Source organism: Telmatherina bonti (genome assembly GCF_933228915.1).
Source record: "Telmatherina bonti genome assembly, chromosome: 14".
In the NCBI taxonomy this organism is placed as follows: Eukaryota; Metazoa; Chordata; class Actinopteri; order Atheriniformes; family Telmatherinidae; genus Telmatherina; species Telmatherina bonti.
In genome coordinates, this window is record NC_136612.1 from 5,875,919 (window position 1) to 5,893,074 (window position 17,156).

Below are 17,156 nucleotides of genomic sequence, written 5' to 3' on the forward strand. Positions count from 1 at the left end.
GTATACGTTTAAATGTATAAATATTTAAATGTTTAAATATGTAAATAGATTGATGTGTAACTGTTTAAATATGTAAATAAATAAAGGTGTGAATTTGTTAATATGTATATGTATCAATGTGTAAAAGTGTAGATGTGCACATACTGTAAACAATTATATAAAAGTATAAACATGTAAATGTGTAAATACTTTATGCAGCTATATAAAAGTGTGAATTCGTGAAATGTTTAAATGTGTAGATGTGTAAACACGTAAATATTTTGATGTGTAGATGATGTAAATGTGTACATGTGTAAACATGTAAATATTTTGATGTGTAGATGATGTAAATGTGTACATGTTTAAACATGTATAGCTGATCTGTGTCATTCCAGACCAGCCTCTTGCTCAACAGTTACCAGCAGGCACACCCATCTTTCTTCCCTCCCTCCAGAAACACCACCGTCGTTCCCTCACTCAGACTCTCTTCTCTGCTCCATTCGTGTTGACTGTCCAGAGTCCACGAATACTCTGCTGCTCCTTCATCCACCACCCTGTTATCTTCACCACTCACAGCAAAGGTAAGAGATGATCTCACACAGGCTAGATCTGGTCTGCTAGCTGGGCTTCTGGTTGTTGCCCTACACTTTTCATTTAGCTCATTAGCTCTCTAACATCCAACATAAACTCAGATACATTGTTACTTTATGCTACTTTCTGATGAGAGAAAGGGTCACATTGCAGCAACACAAAAAGCAGTGGCTGGAATTTACTTCCTGATTTCCACCCGAGTTGGGACCTGTATGTTCACGCCTCCCATGCTGAGCGTTTCCAGTCAGTTCTCTGTTTTCTGACATCTAAAGTTTCCAGCAGTTAGTCAGCAGAGAAAAGCACAGACATAATCATAAAACATCCAGTAGTATTGATCCGGTAGTCATGACAGTTGATTACATGAAGGTGTGTCAGTCACACATACATATATATATATATATATATATATATATATATATATATATATATATATATATATATATATATATATATATATATATATATATATATATATATATACACATACACACACATGTATATGTACACATGGGATCAGGCAACACAGAGACATCAGTATGTATAATATCGTGTTTGTTTGACTGTAATTCAGGTGCTTTTAGAAGCTCTTGCTTTAGACTGAGTGTCTCCTGTGTTTAATCCTGCAGCTGCACATCTGTCCAGCAGCCACATTCCAGCAGCCTCCCGGCCTCTGCTCAGACATGTCGCGCTACAGTTTTGGCCTGGAGCCACTCTCCTGCCATGCCTGGAACAAAGACAGGAACCGTATGTCAAATGGCACAAATGCATGCAACTGTTTTTTGTTTTCCTTTCAGTGAATTAATACTGCAGTGAAATCTGATCATCAATACAGGAAATGGATGCAAAGAGCTTTAATGCCTGTGTGTAGCTCTGCTCCAGCGGCAGCATGTCTGATGTAGTCCGTATAAATGCTAGCAGGATTCTCAACTGACTTGTCCCAGACTTCACCACAGTATCAATACATACAGATCAATCAGCATGATTATTTTTCTTTCTTTACATAATAACTTAATTAATCATAAAACTTAGATCCATCTCAGTCATGCTGTTCAGGCTGTTTTCAGCTACATGCTAATGTTCAGCAGCAGAGCTACATCCAGGATGTGAAGGTGTGTGTGTGTGTGATTGTGTGTGTGTGTGTGTGTGGTATACTCGATGTGGAGCTCAGGCCCTCATCATGTTTCTTCATGTTTACATCAGGGTTCAGTAGGTTAGCATGTTAAAGACATGCCATGTCATGTGATGATCAAAACCAGTCCAGCTGACTGGAACGTGATGTTTTGATGGGTTTTGCTCATAAGCCACAGGACATATTTGATGGTTCGGCTTGACTAATGAAATCCTAACAAAGATGGAGGGAATGTGATGATTTACATGATCTTAAATGACACATTTTTCAGAGTTTTTTCCAGAGTACACCTGGCATCAGGATTCCCTGGGCCGCAGTTCGATGATCGATTTTGTAGTCGTATCGTCGGACCTGCGGCCACATGCCTTGGACACTCGGGTGAAGAGGGGGGCGGAGCTTCAACTGATCACCACCTGGTGGTGAGTTGGCTCAGATGGTGGGGGAGGAAGCCGGTCAGATCTGGAAGGCCCAAACGTGTTGTGAGGGTCTGCTGGGAACGTCTGGCTGAGTCCCCCGTCAGAGCGAGCTTCAACTCCCACCTTCAGCAGAGCTTCAACCATGTCCCGAGTGAGGCGGGGGACATTGAGTCCGAATGGGCTGTGTTCCGTGCCTCTATTGTTGAGGCGGCCAGCCGGAGCTGTGGCTGTAAGGTCGTTGGTGCCTGTCGTGTCGGTAATCCCAGGACTCGTTGGTGGACACCAGCAGTGAGGGATGCCGTCAAGCTGAAGAAGGAGTCCTATCGGGCCTTCTTGGCCTGTGGGACTCTGGAGGCAGCTGATGGGTACCGGCGGGCTAAGCGGCATGCGGCTTCGGCCGTTGCCGAGGCAAAAACTCGGGCATGGGAGGAGTTCGGCGAGGCCATGGAGAAAGACTTCCAGACGGCTTCGAGGAGATTCTGGTCCACCATCCGGCGGCTCAGGAGGGGGAAGCAGTGCTCCATCAATACTGTGTACAGTGGAGATGGGGAGCTGCTGACCTCAACTCGGGACGTTGTGGGTCGGTGGAGGGAATACTTCGAAGACCTGCTCAATCCTACCAACACGTCTTCCGATGAGGAAGCAGAGCTGGAGGACTCAGGGGTGGACTCTCCTATCTCTGGGGCTGAAGTCGCTGAGGTGGTCAAAAAGCTCCTTGGCGGCAAGGCCCCGGGGGTGGATGAGATCCGCCCGGAGTTCCTTAAGGCTCTGGATGCTGTGGGGCTGTCCTGGCTGACACGCCTCTGCAGCATCGCGTGGACATCGGGGGCAGTACCGCTGGACTGGCAGACTGGGGTAGTGGTCCCCCTTTTTAAGAAGGGGGACCGGAGGGTGTGTTCCAATTACAGGGGAATCACACTCCTCAGCCTCCCTGGTAAGGTCTATTCAGGGGTCCAGGAGAGGAGGGTCCGCCGGAAAGTCGAATCCCGGATTGAGGAGGAGCAGTGTGGTTTTCGTCCTGGTCGCGGAACAGTGGACCAGCTCTATACCCTCTTTGGGGCCTGGAGGGGGCATGGGAGTTTGCCCAACCAGTCTACATGTGCTTTGTGGACCTGGAGAAGGTGTTCGACTGTGTCCCCCTGGGGCTCCTGTGGGGGGTACTCCGGGAGTATGGGGTACCGGACCCCCTTGTACGGGCTGTCCGGTCCCTGTACGACAGGTGTCAGAGCTTGGTTCGCATTGCCGGTAGTAAGTCGGATTTGTTTCCGGTGAGGGTTGGACTCCGCCAAGGCTGCCCTTTATCACCGATTCTGTTCATAACGTATATACTGCTTAGGCTGCTGCCCCCCTGACCCAACCCTGGAAAAACAGCAGAAAATGATGGATGATATTATATGATATGATATATGATATGATATTGTTATAATAATATTTATGGATTTATTTCCACTGAAGTGGCTGAAAGTTTCAGTTTTATGTGGACAGTGTTGGTTGCCCCGCCCCCCTGCTGTCAGTCGCTCTGATCAATTAAAACATTTCCTGTTTAGACCCTGATGCTGAGGTATGTTATGATAATCCTCTGATCTATATTCCATCTCTTCCGGTTTATCTTCCCACACATCAGCTCTGGTTTGGTCCCTCTTTCAGCTGTGTGTCTCCTCTTCATGTGTTTGTTTTAAGCTTCCAATCCTCTTTCAGCAGAAATTCAGTGGAAGGAACAGCAGACAGGAGATAATTTAAGGAAACCAGCAACATCCTGGAGTTGAAGCCAGACATCCACCCAGCTGATGTTACTGATTAACACATCGCTGAAATCTTTTGGTTTCATGCTGGAAGCAAACATTCACACACTTGTAGATGTGTAAGAAAGGATCATTTTGTTCTATAAGTAAACAGAGTGCAATAACAGTCACTTTGTTTAATCCTAAAATACCTTCAGGGCAAAATTAATCAGATATTTCAGGTGAAAATTATGCAGAAATAAAGAAACTTGTCAAGATGCTGCTGGGGTGGGGACCCAAATGCAGAGTTGAGAGGCAGGGATGCAGACCCAAGACGGTGTCATGACGATCAGACGGAACTCAGGAAGCAAACACCATGAGCCAGCAAAGTAAAAACAAGTGAGGGATATAAATACACCGAACAAAACGAGACACAGATGAAGGAACTGAACGCAGGTGAAACACAGGCTAACCGGGAAACAAGACACAAGGGAACGGAACAGGAAAACTAGAAAATAAGACAGGAAACGGAAACTAAGACTCAAAATGTCCAAACATGAGGAACTTGTAAAGTGTTCCCAAACTTACGACTTTCAGCCTTTCCTGTCTTCATGCTAGCAGCACCGCAGACATGATGTGAAGTTACCATGACAACAGCTGCATTCCTGGAAGATGGCTACAGGGCAGACATGGCTGAAAAGTGATGATGTTTGTGCTTCCAGAGATCGCTGTGAGCCCCAACAACAACGTCGTGAACATCTATGAGAAAAAAGGCAAAGAATGGGTGAAGATCCACGAGCTGACGGAGCACAGCGGTCGCATCACAGGTAGCATAAAGTCGCCCCGTTTACATCCTAACAGTCTATAAACAAAAACATGGAGCAACAGCTGATGAAGAGCTCTGATCTCGGCCTGTTTCCAGGTATCGACTGGGCCCCGGAGTCCAACCGGATTGTGACATGTGCCTCTGATCGTAATGCCTATGTGTGGACCCTGAAGGATGCTGCGTGGAAGCCCACCCTGGTGCTGGTGCGCATCAACCGTGCAGCCACCTGCGTGAAGTGGTCCCCACTGGAGAACAAGTTCGCTCTGGGCAGCGGAGCCCAACTCGTCTCCATCTGCTACTTTGAGAAGGAGAACGACTGGTGAGAATGGTTTCCAGGGCAGGCTTGGTACTGGCTGGTGAACATGGCGAAGCCTCAGAACTGGGCGGCTGCAGCTCAGGAGGAAGAGCAGTTGTCCTTCAACTGGAAAGTTGGGGGATTGATTCCAGGCTTCCCTGAATGCCGAAGTGTCCTAGGGCAAGACACTGAACCCCAAGCTGCCCCCCGATGTGCCTATCGGGGTATGAGTGTGTGTGTGAATGGGTGAATGTGACAAGTAGTGTAAAGCGCTTTGAGTGGTCTGCATGACTAGAAAAGCGCTGTAGAAGTACAAGTCCATTTACCATTCACCAACTTCAGCCGCCCTGCAGACCTGAGCTGTTCCTCCTCTCTGCAGGTGGTTGAGTAAGCACATTAAGAAGGCCATTCGTTCCACTGTCCTGAGTCTAGACTGGCACCCCAACAACATCCTGCTGGCGACCGGGTCTGCAGACCTTCACTGCAGGTGAGACCACCACCAAAACCAGTACATGAAGGAAGCTCGATCAACTCTCTACCATGCTGAAATGACGCAACACTATATGGCATCGTAGTTTATGGGGACAATAGAGACGTGTTTGTGAGGGCCAGTGGACGAAGCAGCAAACAGAAAAGTTCTCCTGCAGACACCTTTTCAACTCCTTCCCTCATATGGACCCTTCCACAGTCATCCAGCCGCAGTCGTCCTGGCCACAGACGGACAAACGTGAAGCCCAACAACAGATCAGACCTGGTGAATCCTGATAGATCTGATCTCTTCTCAGGGTTTTTTCTGCCTATATCAAGGACATCGAGGACAAGCCTGGACCCACGGCATGGGGAGCCAAGATGCCATTTGGGGAGATGCTACTGGATCACAAGGACTGCGGTGGGTGGGTGCACAGCGTCTCTTTCTCCCCGAGTGGAGACCAGCTGTCCTGGGTGGCCCACAACAGCAGCATCGCTGTGGTTGATGCTGCTCAGGGGAAAGAGTGAGTCCTGCAGACAAAGCCATCACTGCATCACTGACCTTTATTTTCCCCTCAAACCACCACCTTTCTGTTTGCACAGGGTTACGCAGCTCACCACCAGCCGCCTGCCACTGCTGAGCGTCCTCTTCCTCAGCCCGACAGAGATCGTTGCTGCGGTAACCGTGTCCTCCTTCTCATTACATAGACATATTACATATTACATTACATATCACAAAACGGTTAAAACAATAAAGTTTGGTTCAGACAGACAGAGTTCTTCTGTTTCTAAAGAATCAGCCAGGAGGACTTCATATCAGTGCTTCCTACTGCCCCCAAGTGGCTGGAAATTTACTGCAGCCTGTTGAAGTCAAAACCAAACCTTTAGTTTACATCGGGGGCGCACAGGTCCGGTCCTGGAGGTCTGCTATCCTGCAGCTTCTGGATGCATCCCTCTCCAGCACACCTGGCAGGTGTTTGAATCCCCTCGTCTTCATCTCATTCAGCCCTGCAAAGGCCTGGTAATGAAACCTTCACCTGTTCAGGTGAGTTTAGGAGTTGCAGCTAAAACCTGCATGATGGTAGACCTCCAGGACCGCACTTACACTACACAGAAAGACACTAGTTTTTTATTCCTTTAAACACACACATTTCCTCTCAACTCATCTTCATATTTTATTGAGTAACAGTGTGTAACGGCAGATGGCAGATAGATCAGAGGCCTTAAGATCAGACAGTATAGCTTTTATTAAGACTCCGACAGGTGCTTCCAGGAAACAGCATCAGGTTCTGCTGGCTCTTCTGAGGAAGCCAGATAGAGGTGAGAATCTCTGAATAACTGCAACAACACTGAAAAGTGAAAGAATGCATCAGCAGAAAGGAAGAGATTCTTACGGATATCCTCATCAGAGAGCTGCGGGCAACATGTGGAAATCTGGAATACGTGGTAAAACACTCAACTCAGGCAGAGAATTTCTAGAGAACTGGTGTTCCTTTCCATCTGTCAATCCTTGGAAAAATGAGCTTGCCCAAGAATCCAAAACCAATCCCTCAAAAACATCCAAGACCCAAAAAACTAAGAAGAGGGAGGCAGAGGTAACAAGGCTGCAGCAGGCAGGTAACAACAGTTTTCCCCCGTGTCCTGTCCAGCAGAACGGCGCTCTACCTGCTGTATTGTGCCAAGCAAATTTGCTTTACCAAGAGGAGCTTTATGGATATATACAGATATATAATATGTTGGCACAGCTGTATTTTTCCTTCGTACGGTACAAAGCACTTCTACATTCTGTCTCCGAGACACCACGCAGGACAAGAGAAGGCTTCTCCATCTCTAAAAGGCTCAGTTTGAGGGAGGAGAGGATGTGAGTGGAGGAGGTGTTTGTAGCCTTCGAGCATGCCTGAGTCACTTTCTAAGGTTTTATAGGTAATGATGTAGTCAGTCAGCAACACAGACTAATATCACAATCTGCCAACATAAAAACTTGTAAAAAAAAAAATGCTATGATGATAATGCTATTTGAGGTGAACCATAGGCCATCTTTTATCTTAGGTTTAGGGAGGTGTTAATCTTTTCATGTTTTAAATCTTTAAAATCTAAATGCTACATTTTTAATGTCCATGTCAGGGTCATGACTGTTGCCCCTACCAGTTTTCATACAACAGTCCTGGGAATCTGCAGTTTGTGAAGAAGCTGGACATCCCCAAGCATACCTCCAAGGCCAGTATGTCAGCCATGCAGCACTTCCGCAACCTGGACAAAAAAGCCACGGAGGAGGAGGACAACGAGCTGGACATGATTCACCAGAACAGCATCACGTGAGGCAGCCCTCCTCTTTGTTAATGTGTCCAATAAAAGACTTTGGTTGAAATAATAAACAATAAGAAAAAAAACAAAAAAACAAATGGAGGCAAATATAAGGCTTCTAAAAAACACTGAAGAAAGAGTTTTCAAATCACACACCGTTACTTTGGGGGAAAAAAAATTAGGGTGAAATGTGCAGCTACTTACGAGCCAAAATCAAGACCTGAAAGAGGTCTTCTTTGGGAGCCCAGATAAAATGGACTCTCTGAAAAAACTAAACATCCCATCACAATCTGATGGTGGTAAAGTGAAGGAAGCTAACCCTGCAGCTAGCTGATGGTGGGGAAAGTGAAGGAAGCTAACCCTGCTGCTAGCTGATGGTGGGGAAAGTGAAGGAAGCTAACCCTGCTGCTAGCTGATGGTGGGGAAAGTGAAGGGAGCTAACCATGCAGCTAGCTGATGGTGGGGAAAGTTAAGGGAGCTAACCATACAGCTAGCTGATGGTGGGGAAAGTGAAGGGAGCTAACCATGCAGCTAGCTGATGGTGGCGAAAGTTAAGGGAGCTAACCATGCAGCTAGCTGATGGTGGGGAAAGTGAAGGGAGCTAACCCTGCTGCTAGCTGATGGTGGGGACAGTTAAGGAAGCTAACCATGCAGCTAGCTGATGGTGGGGAAAGTGGAGGAAGCTAACCATGCAGCTAGCTGATGGTGGGTAAAGTTAAAGAAGCTAACCTGCAGCTAGCTGATGGTGGTAAAGTGAAGGAAGCTAACCTGCAGCTAGTTGATGGTGGGGAAAGTTAAGGAAGCTAACCATGCAGCCAGCTGATGGTGGGGAAAGTGAAGGAAGCTAACCATGCAGCTAGCTGATCGTGGGTAAAGTGAAGGGAGTGTGGTGGAAAATACTCTGGTCTTGAGAAGTTGTAATACATCTAAGAGTCAACTGTCTTCTTACAATGAACATTTTATTATAAACTAATACAAGCACACGCTGGAGCTTGGAGAGAGAACTCTCTCTGCAGATGCTGAAGTAACACCCAATTATAAACCATGCTTAACTCCTCCTAGTTGCTGGGCAGACCATATGAAACAATCATTATCTCTTATTTAAGACTAAACTGAACTCACTAAGCATCAATCACTTACTATATTACTTTATTACCTTTAACCTCTAACCTTTAGACAACTGGTCAACCAAGCAGTTGACAAAAACAGATGCCCTGCATGAAACTCTTCCTGTCTCAGACTTTGTCTGCACATTCCAGACAAGGATCATATAACTTAAAGAAAGCTTTGTGCATAGACACAAAACACAGCAGGATCACAGCAAATCAATGCATATATGTCTAATACTTAATACAAACCAAACTCATAACAATTTTCCCCAACACTCTCCCTCCTCTTGGTCCTACAGGACCAACAATAAGAAGAGAAATTGTTATCAGAACGCAAAAATACATACAGAAGACAACATTCTCAAAACATCAGGAGCCTCATGCCTATCAGGTTTTAAAAGAATCTTTCAGAAATTACAATAGTGAGGAGCTATTTACTTCAGCTTCAAAATCTGAGTCTAACAATAAATGTAAGAAAAGTGGAAACAAATCATTCCTCTTAGGTGGTGACAGAGGTGTAGTGAAGACACTGTCGGCGTTCTGGTGGGACTTGGCATATCACAGTTGCAGTGGAGCGCTTCTTTCACCTTTCACTGATCTTGCTTGAGAGCGAAGGCTGGTCTTCAGGTGTGAGAGTAGACTATCTCACTTACCCACGCAACCACAGGGATTATTCTGCCCTTTGTTGGGTGGTGCGTTATTCTTCTGTAATTTCAGACTGAAGAGCTTCAGGAGGTTCAAGCAATCTGTAGTGCCAAGCAGCTCACTCTGCGACCTTTACCGCTGTCTGGGTCGTCAGGAAAACCTGAAATGGCCTAAACCATCGATGTTGGTTCCAGCGCTGATGTTTAAAGCTTCTTATCAGGACAAAATCTCCCGGCTGAAGTGAATAGAGCTGCGTAGATGCTGATTCATGAAGGGCAGCTTTCACCTGTGTGCAAATGCCTGAAAAGGGTTCTTATGAGGTTAGGACAGTATGTTAAAACATTACTTTCACACAGAGCTGTGTCTGAACAGGCAGTCTTGGAAGGAACCATGCCCACTTGGGTGAGGGTCCTGCAAAAAGAATCACAAAAAGGCCCATGTTTCCATGTTACACATGCGCATGTACATCAGAACCAGAAAAAGTACTTTTGGTCCAAGGAAGACCTGAAAAGAGAGCCAGAAGGAAATTTCCCCGTCTGCAACCTGTGGGAGGAAAACATTCAGGAAAATGGCATCCAGAAAGTCATTCATAAGAGAGCGCCAAAACATGGACTTGTTTTCAGCTAAAGAGTAAGCTCAAGTAACGAGAACTGAGACGGGAGAGCTGCAGCCTCCACCGCGTCACAGTCAGAGCAAACAGCATCAAAAGGAAAATCAAGTCAGGGTCAACTAGAGGTCGGTCAGGGGCCAGGCCTGGGGGGTGCAGAGGATAGTCAGTTTCAGCTAAACAGTCAAAGAGTAAATCATGAACAATACAAAGCAACAGTTAGGGCCACTCAGTTATCTGGTAGGTAATCATTCAAAGTAACCAAATTCATTTAATTACTTATTGCAAAGTTCCTATCAGGTAGTCTCATCTTAACCAACAACCAGAAAAATCCTCTAGTACTGCATAGCAGAACATGTGTCAAACTGGACTCCCAGCAGTCTGACCAACACTTATCCATGCTGGAATTTCCTTTCTGATTTACTGCTCGTGTTGTTTATGTCATGTCTGCTAAATGACAGAAGCAGAACCACACTGAAGAATCTCTGCATATATTAAATAAAGCTCATTCAGAACTGTTGATTTAATCAGTAATGTAGTCTAGTTTAGTCTCATGGTTTACTCTGATTTGTCTCTCTTAGACTCCAACAGACCCATTCAGGAGCAACACACACAAAACTGAGATCATGATAAGACTGGCTTTCTATTCCAAATATATTGTAAACATAAGCATAAGCATAAAGCAACAAGATGTAAACCCATCTTTAACAGCTGGACTTCAGGTACTGAACAGCCAGAGACCTTCAGGTCATAATAAAGCTGTTTGTTTTCTATCTACATTTGAACTAAAGCAGCATTTAGAAACAAACTTCTAATACTGATGGCAAAACTGTTTTCATCTACAACAACACGACACACACATGTACGTGCACACACTCACAGCAGCATTTCTTCCTTAATGATTTTAATGCAAACGTGTGTAACAGAAAAGGCCAAGGCTAACGGTTTAGCATAGTTAGCTTAACTTTGGAAGTATCAATACTGTTCAAATAATCTGCCTCATATTCATGTTATTTTGAGGACATACAGGGCTTAAATGACTTGTTTGTTTACTTATTAAGCGTGTTAACTAAGAGACTGGTCTATTTACTGGCAGCCATCGCAAGAGTTGGTTCTACTCTTTAAACAAAAATCATCTGATGTGTATTTTAACCGCTGAGCATATCTGCTTTAATTCAAAATAATGAATTCTGATTAGGGATAAAACACCAGCTGTCAGCAAATAAAACACGGAGATTGTTGTACTTGTGTTGCATTCACTGAAGTCGGGAAATTACAAAGCTACCTTCTTATTTAATGTCATATAGCGGCTTATTTTTTCTCTTTTGACATCTATTCTGTCTCAAACATTAAAAACTTAGTATTCATCACTTTTTTTCTTTTTTTTTTTTTTTTTATATAAGGCACAGCGTGCCAGAAGTTGACTTGTCTGTATGAACTGTTCAGCTTCCCTGCAGCAGAGCAGAGATGTCTGTGTCATTGTTCAGTTGCAGAAGTCTGCAGGAATGCAAAATTTTATGCATGCTCATAAATGTGGTATAAAGCTAAGCAGAAACAGTGAGTAAATGTTTGGTTGTAGGGCCTTATTCCTTGGCCTGGTCTTGTGGATAATCATTCAGCTCGTATCACTCGATCTGCTCAGGAGTCAGACGCACCACAGCCACCATGCTCTCCTCCAATCAGCATACAATCAGAAATTCATGCCAGGAAGTGCCCGACACATGTTCATCAAAACTTCCTGGTAGATAAATCAGATTCATATGTGTAATTAATTAAGAGTAACATGTAAAGGATCAGAAAGTAGGCAAAAGTTCAAGGAAGGAGATCCAGGTTTTCCACAGAGAACTGAGTGAACCCAACAGTCTTTCTGACAGAATCAGGGTGCAGCTTATTCCAGAAAACATCATCTGATTCTGTAGTCGGGGTGGGATCTTGCTGCCTGCCGGCCACATCCGTTAGTCTTTTACTTCCAGAAAATCCCACAACTGAAACACAGTCTGAGGACAAGGAGGATCCATCACCTCCAGAGGTCAAAGGTGAAAATCCAGCTCACATGTCCACCATAGGAGCCATATCCACACTGCTCACAGTCACAACCAACAGGGCTCTGCCAGACCCTCTGGTTCTGGGATCTCCAGGCCATCAGCAGCGGCCGGGTCCATGCAGCCACATCTGCATATCAGGTTCTGCTCCAGGACTCAGATCAGTCACAGAAGGGAGGTGGAATGATGCTTTAGGTTGTAGGGACCGTTTCTGCTCCAGTCTCCTGACTGACCACGCGTGACACCCAGAACTCTGCAGTGACCCGGATCAAGAACTCACTCTCCCCCAGCCCCTCCTCTGAATCCCCTTCAGGCAAGATAGACATTTGAGGTCCCTGTGGACCAAGCTGCATGCTGACAAGGGTTTAGAAGGGAAACGCTGCAATGTGTCCAACACCATACAGCAGATGAGCTTTTGAGACTGAACCATTTGGTCATGTAGTGTATTTTCTTCTCCAGTAAGGGGAAAATAAAGATCATAGCCTCATAATTATAATAGTTTTCTTCTGAATCCTGTGGCAAACATATTATGTGGACCATGTTCTGTGCTGTGAACATCATGTAACTTGAATATTACATTGTAATTGTGTGTGTGAGACTATATTATCAGTGGATTCATGACTCAGTTCTCTCCTGGGAAAGCTGAACATGATCTTGCTAAGAAGATACACTTGTTCTGAGAACTTCTCTTCTCGCCGTTAGCTCACATTTAGCTAAAGTGAATTTATTGCAAGAGAAATTTACTCTAGCAAAGTTACGTTGGTTCACCATTCCTATTTTAAGGTCAAGAATTTTCTTTTTTTCCTAACATTATGCTTAGTTTCAGCATCCTTCAGCTGCATTATTTATTTCCAGTTTATCTAAATTTATTTAGACATGCTAGGCATAAATTAATAATTGCAGTAGTAAAGGAATAAAAATCACCTTATGAATGTCTGAAAGGGAACAGACAGAAACCTAAGCTTATTGCCCACACAATGTACAGTAATTTAACATAGTAAGTTCCTAATACTATAAATCACATCTCTCACATTTCTGATTTTTCATTCTTAATATGTTGTTGCTCTTTAAAATGTTCTCAGGTGATAATAAAGAATTGCTTTTCCTTAGGAAAAGGTTCCACATTCATACAGGGAGTGGCTTTTATGCTCTTATAAAAGCTTTAGGAAGAAAAGCACAAGCAGCTATTTTACACAGAATTTATATGTTTGTTTCTGCCTAACATGCTATGACATCATCTCCTTCAGTGAGCAGAAGGCCTTTAATGAACACACTCTTTTCCTCACTTCCATCTCTCATACATTTTTTGTTGTTTGTTTGTTTGTTTTTTTCTTACTGCAGTAAATTAGATTTTACACAAACAATTCACTTCAACAGTTCGATGAATGCATGTGAATGGGTCGTGCCCCCACGTTTGTCTACCCCCACACAAGCTTCTAGGCTCTCCTGCGAGAGTCCGGTGTGGCTTCACAAGACGTGGTTTTAATTCTCCACACAATCAGTCCAATCAAGTTTAACACAGGAAATTTTACACAACCACCCCAGTTTCCTCTCACATGAAGACAGAGATTTCAACTTCTTAATGGTGCTGTACATCAACCTCCTACTGCAAAGGAACTAGTTCTGTTTGCAGCGGATGTACACAGAGGGTCAATCCCACACCTTTGTAGAATTATCAGGCAAAATTCTCAATGTCTCCAGAAACCAGCCCACACAGTTTCTTCTCTGTTCCTCCTCACTCAAGATGGCTTTCCTCTCAGTCTTCTAACTCAAGGTTGGCCTGGTCTTGCTTCTCGAGCTCACAGGACTTACTGACTAATTTACTGGTCTCGGTCTTGTAACTCACAAGATTTACTGGTCTGGTCTTGCTACGTCTAGCTCACAGCACTTACGACTTGGTCTTGTTACTCACGATTTTTAACTTAAACTTTAACTTAAACTTAACTTAAACTCACAGGATTTTATTTATGACGTCAACCTGATCTCGTCTTAAGTTATTCTCTTATCCCTTGAGTTATTCTTTCGATGAGGAGGTGAGGAGGAGAATCCCTGTCACAATGAGAATAATGAAGACAATTGACCACAAAACAGAAAAATATTGTGATTATTAATTAAGATATTGATTATTAATTTGTGATAAATTTCTAGTAATGTTTGACTCCAGTTTGAGTCTGAAAATTAATATAAATTTAGAATAACACTTCTCACCATTGTCTTTTCACACTGGTTCAGAAGGAGTCCTGGCGTAGTCGACCACGGGTGGGAGAAAGACGTCCTGTCCTCTGAAATTCTCTAATTGAGGTTCTTAGGATGAATCTGTGGATTCAGGTGGCCAACCCGTCTAACCCCAACCTGGGCGGACTGACGCAGGATCCCGGACGAGCCCCCAAAAACTGTGGTGGAAAATACTCTGGTCTTGAGAAGTTGTAATACATCTAAGAGTCAACTGTCTTCTTACAATGAACATTTTATTATAAACTAATACAAGCACACGCTGGAGCTTGGAGAGAGAATTCTCTCTGCAGATGCTGAAGTAACACCCAATTATAAACCATGCTTAACTCCTCCTAGTTGCTGGGCACACCATATGAAACAATCATTATCTCTTATTTAAGACTAAACTGAACTCACTAAGCATCAATCACTCACTATATTACTTTATTACCTTTAACCTCTAACCTTTAGACAACTGGTCAACCAAGCAGTTGACAAAAACAGATGCCCTGCATGAAACTCTTCCTGTCTCAGACTTTGTATGCACATTCCAGACAAGGATCATATAACTTAAAGAAAGCTTTGTGCATAGACACAAAACACAGCAGGATCACAGCAAATCAATGCATATATGTCTAATACTTAATACAAACCAAACTCATAACAATTTTCCCCAACAGGAGCTAACCCTGCTGCTAGCTGATGGTGGAGACAGTTAAGGAAGCTAACCATGCAGCTAGCTGATGGTGGGGAAAGTTAAAGAAGCTAACCTGCTGCTAGCTGATGGTGGGGACAGTTAAGGAAGCTAACCATGCAGCTAGCTGATGGTGGGGACAGTTAAGGAAGCTAACCATGCAGCTAGCTGATGGTGGGGACAGTTAAGGAAGCTAACCATGCAGCTAGCTGATGGTGGGTAAAGTTAAAGAAGCTAATCTGCAGCTAGCTGATGGTGGGGACAGTTAAGGAAGCTAACCATGCAGCTAGCTGATGGTGGGGACAGTTAAGGAAGCTAACCATGCAGCTAGCTGATGGTGGTAAAGTGAAGGAAGCTAACCTGCAACTAGTTGATGGTGGGGAAAGTTAAGGAAGCTAACAATGCAGCTAGCTGATGGTGGGGAAAGTGAAAGCTTTGTAAACCATGAAGCAACTCCATTTCCTTCTTCAACAACCACGTTCGATCACCTTTAACTTGGAGGCTGCATCCCATGCATTTCTTTGTGTGTTTTCCATGGCGTGTGCATGAAGAACAAGATGACTTGTTAGCAAGTAAAACTTGCTAAAAAAAAAAAAAAAAAAAAAAGGTTTCAAATCATGTGAAAATGTAGTGGCTTATAGTCCGGTAATCATGATGTGTCAGTTTCTCACATGTATGATGTTTTTCCAACCAGAACTGTTCCTCAGCTTCTGGACACGGCTGATGCTGGAAAAACAGTAATGAAGTTAGCTTGGCTTTTCTAAGCTCTGTACTGTCTTGTGCAGCCAGCTGTGCATCGTATCAGGCCAGAAAGCCAAAGTGGAGAAGTACAGCAGCGTGGGTTTGGATGGAGCCATGGTCATCTGGGAGTTTAAGGTACATATCAATCAGTCAGCAATCAATCGTCAATCAGTCAAACTTAAGTTCACCTTTCATACAGAACATTTACACATTAAAGTAGTTTCTATTGTGAAACAACAAAACAGTTCCAGATCCATCCAGCCATCCAATTACCCATGGGAAAAGTTAGGAAGATTCCAAGAGCCCATGACTTGATAAGGGACCAAAAAGATATGTAAAATAAATGAGATGGTAATGAGAATTATTAAACCTTCAGTGAAAATAATGGGGGTTTTTTTTCTATCAAAGGTAATAAGAAAATATAGGAGTAACATAAATTACCACTCTGTTCTCATTTGTTTTTCAGCAGTAAACTGATACAAAAGGTGACAATTAAAATCAACCAAACACCCCCATGAAAGTGCATGAAATGGTTTGGTTCTGTTAGTGTGCAGTTTGCAAGAGTTGTTTATTAACCTTTTATGCAGCGCGCCAAGAAAGGAAGTTGGTTTTTTAAAAGGACAAAAAGAAATAAGAGGGTTTCAATATGTGAAGAAAGGTTTCTTGTCTTTTGTGATTGGTTGAAATGAACATGTTGCTCAGTGAAGTAAGCCAGCTATGTACAGGCTACTGCTAACTCTACTGCTAACCCTCTTCAGCATCCCAGCTCACATCATTCATGGTGTCAGCTAGTGGTGTTGGTCGACCCGCGACCCTCAGGTCCTGCATGTTTCCTGCAGGTTGGGTCGGGTTGGGTCCAGCAGTCTTCCCTTATCGGGGCAGTTCATTGAGTGTATGGGTGCTGTGCGTTTAGTGATCATGATTTGTTGTTTCCATATTCAACCTTTTCTCAAACTCATATCAGGCCAAATAAAATCAGCCTTGGTGTGCATATTCAGCGTGTGTGGCAACGGTTTGGACAGGAAAGGATTTTATAAACGTGGACATTAGGAAACAATCAGCCAATGTTTAATTTTAGCTTCAGACAGTTTAAAAGAAATAATTCAGAAAAACGTTAGAAGCCATCAGACTCCCAGAAACAACACTAAAGGGTTGTAACGTGATTTTTCTCCTTGTTATTGCAGCACTGAGTTGGATTTCAGCGGTGGATCTGTAGAAGATGTCCGGCCTTCATTTTTTCTTTCACAGCAAACCTGCACACTGGCTTTGTCATTTCACTCAAGGAGAAAACTGATCTGTGAAATCAATAAAGAGGAAATTTTGTTGACTTCTCTGCGTTTTTATGTTGTATATTTATTGCATTGACATTAAATAC

The 17,156-nt window shown here is 43.8% G+C and overlaps 1 protein-coding gene across 1 annotated transcript; it reads left to right on the plus strand.

Annotated features, from left to right (window-relative positions):
- Positions 1-493: 493 nt before the first annotated feature.
- Positions 494-17,092, plus strand: LOC306765750 (actin-related protein 2/3 complex subunit 1A-A). The gene is made up of 10 exons (XM_079253250.1): positions 494-560; positions 1,197-1,314; positions 4,559-4,663; positions 4,759-4,981; positions 5,337-5,444; positions 5,743-5,949; positions 6,029-6,104; positions 7,550-7,740; positions 15,826-15,916; positions 16,966-17,092. Exons 2-10 carry the CDS (start codon positions 1,251-1,253, stop codon positions 16,969-16,971), a joined length of 1,071 nt encoding a protein of 356 aa, XP_079109376.1. The 5' UTR covers positions 494-560; positions 1,197-1,250; the 3' UTR covers positions 16,972-17,092.
- The last annotated feature ends 64 nt before the right edge of the window (positions 17,093-17,156 follow it).

Bases quoted from the DNA above. Each gene is read 5' to 3' on its own strand.
- LOC306765750 (XM_079253250.1), top strand. From the start codon at position 1,251: ATGTCGCGCTACAGTTTTGGCCTGGAGCCACTCTCCTGCCATGCCTGG. The intron at 1,315-4,558 runs GTATGTCAAATG...TTGTGCTTCCAG, and splicing joins CTGGAACAAAGACAGGAACC to AGATCGCTGTGAGCCCCAAC. The intron at 6,105-7,549 runs GTAACCGTGTCC...TGTCCATGTCAG, and splicing joins CGACAGAGATCGTTGCTGCG to GGTCATGACTGTTGCCCCTA.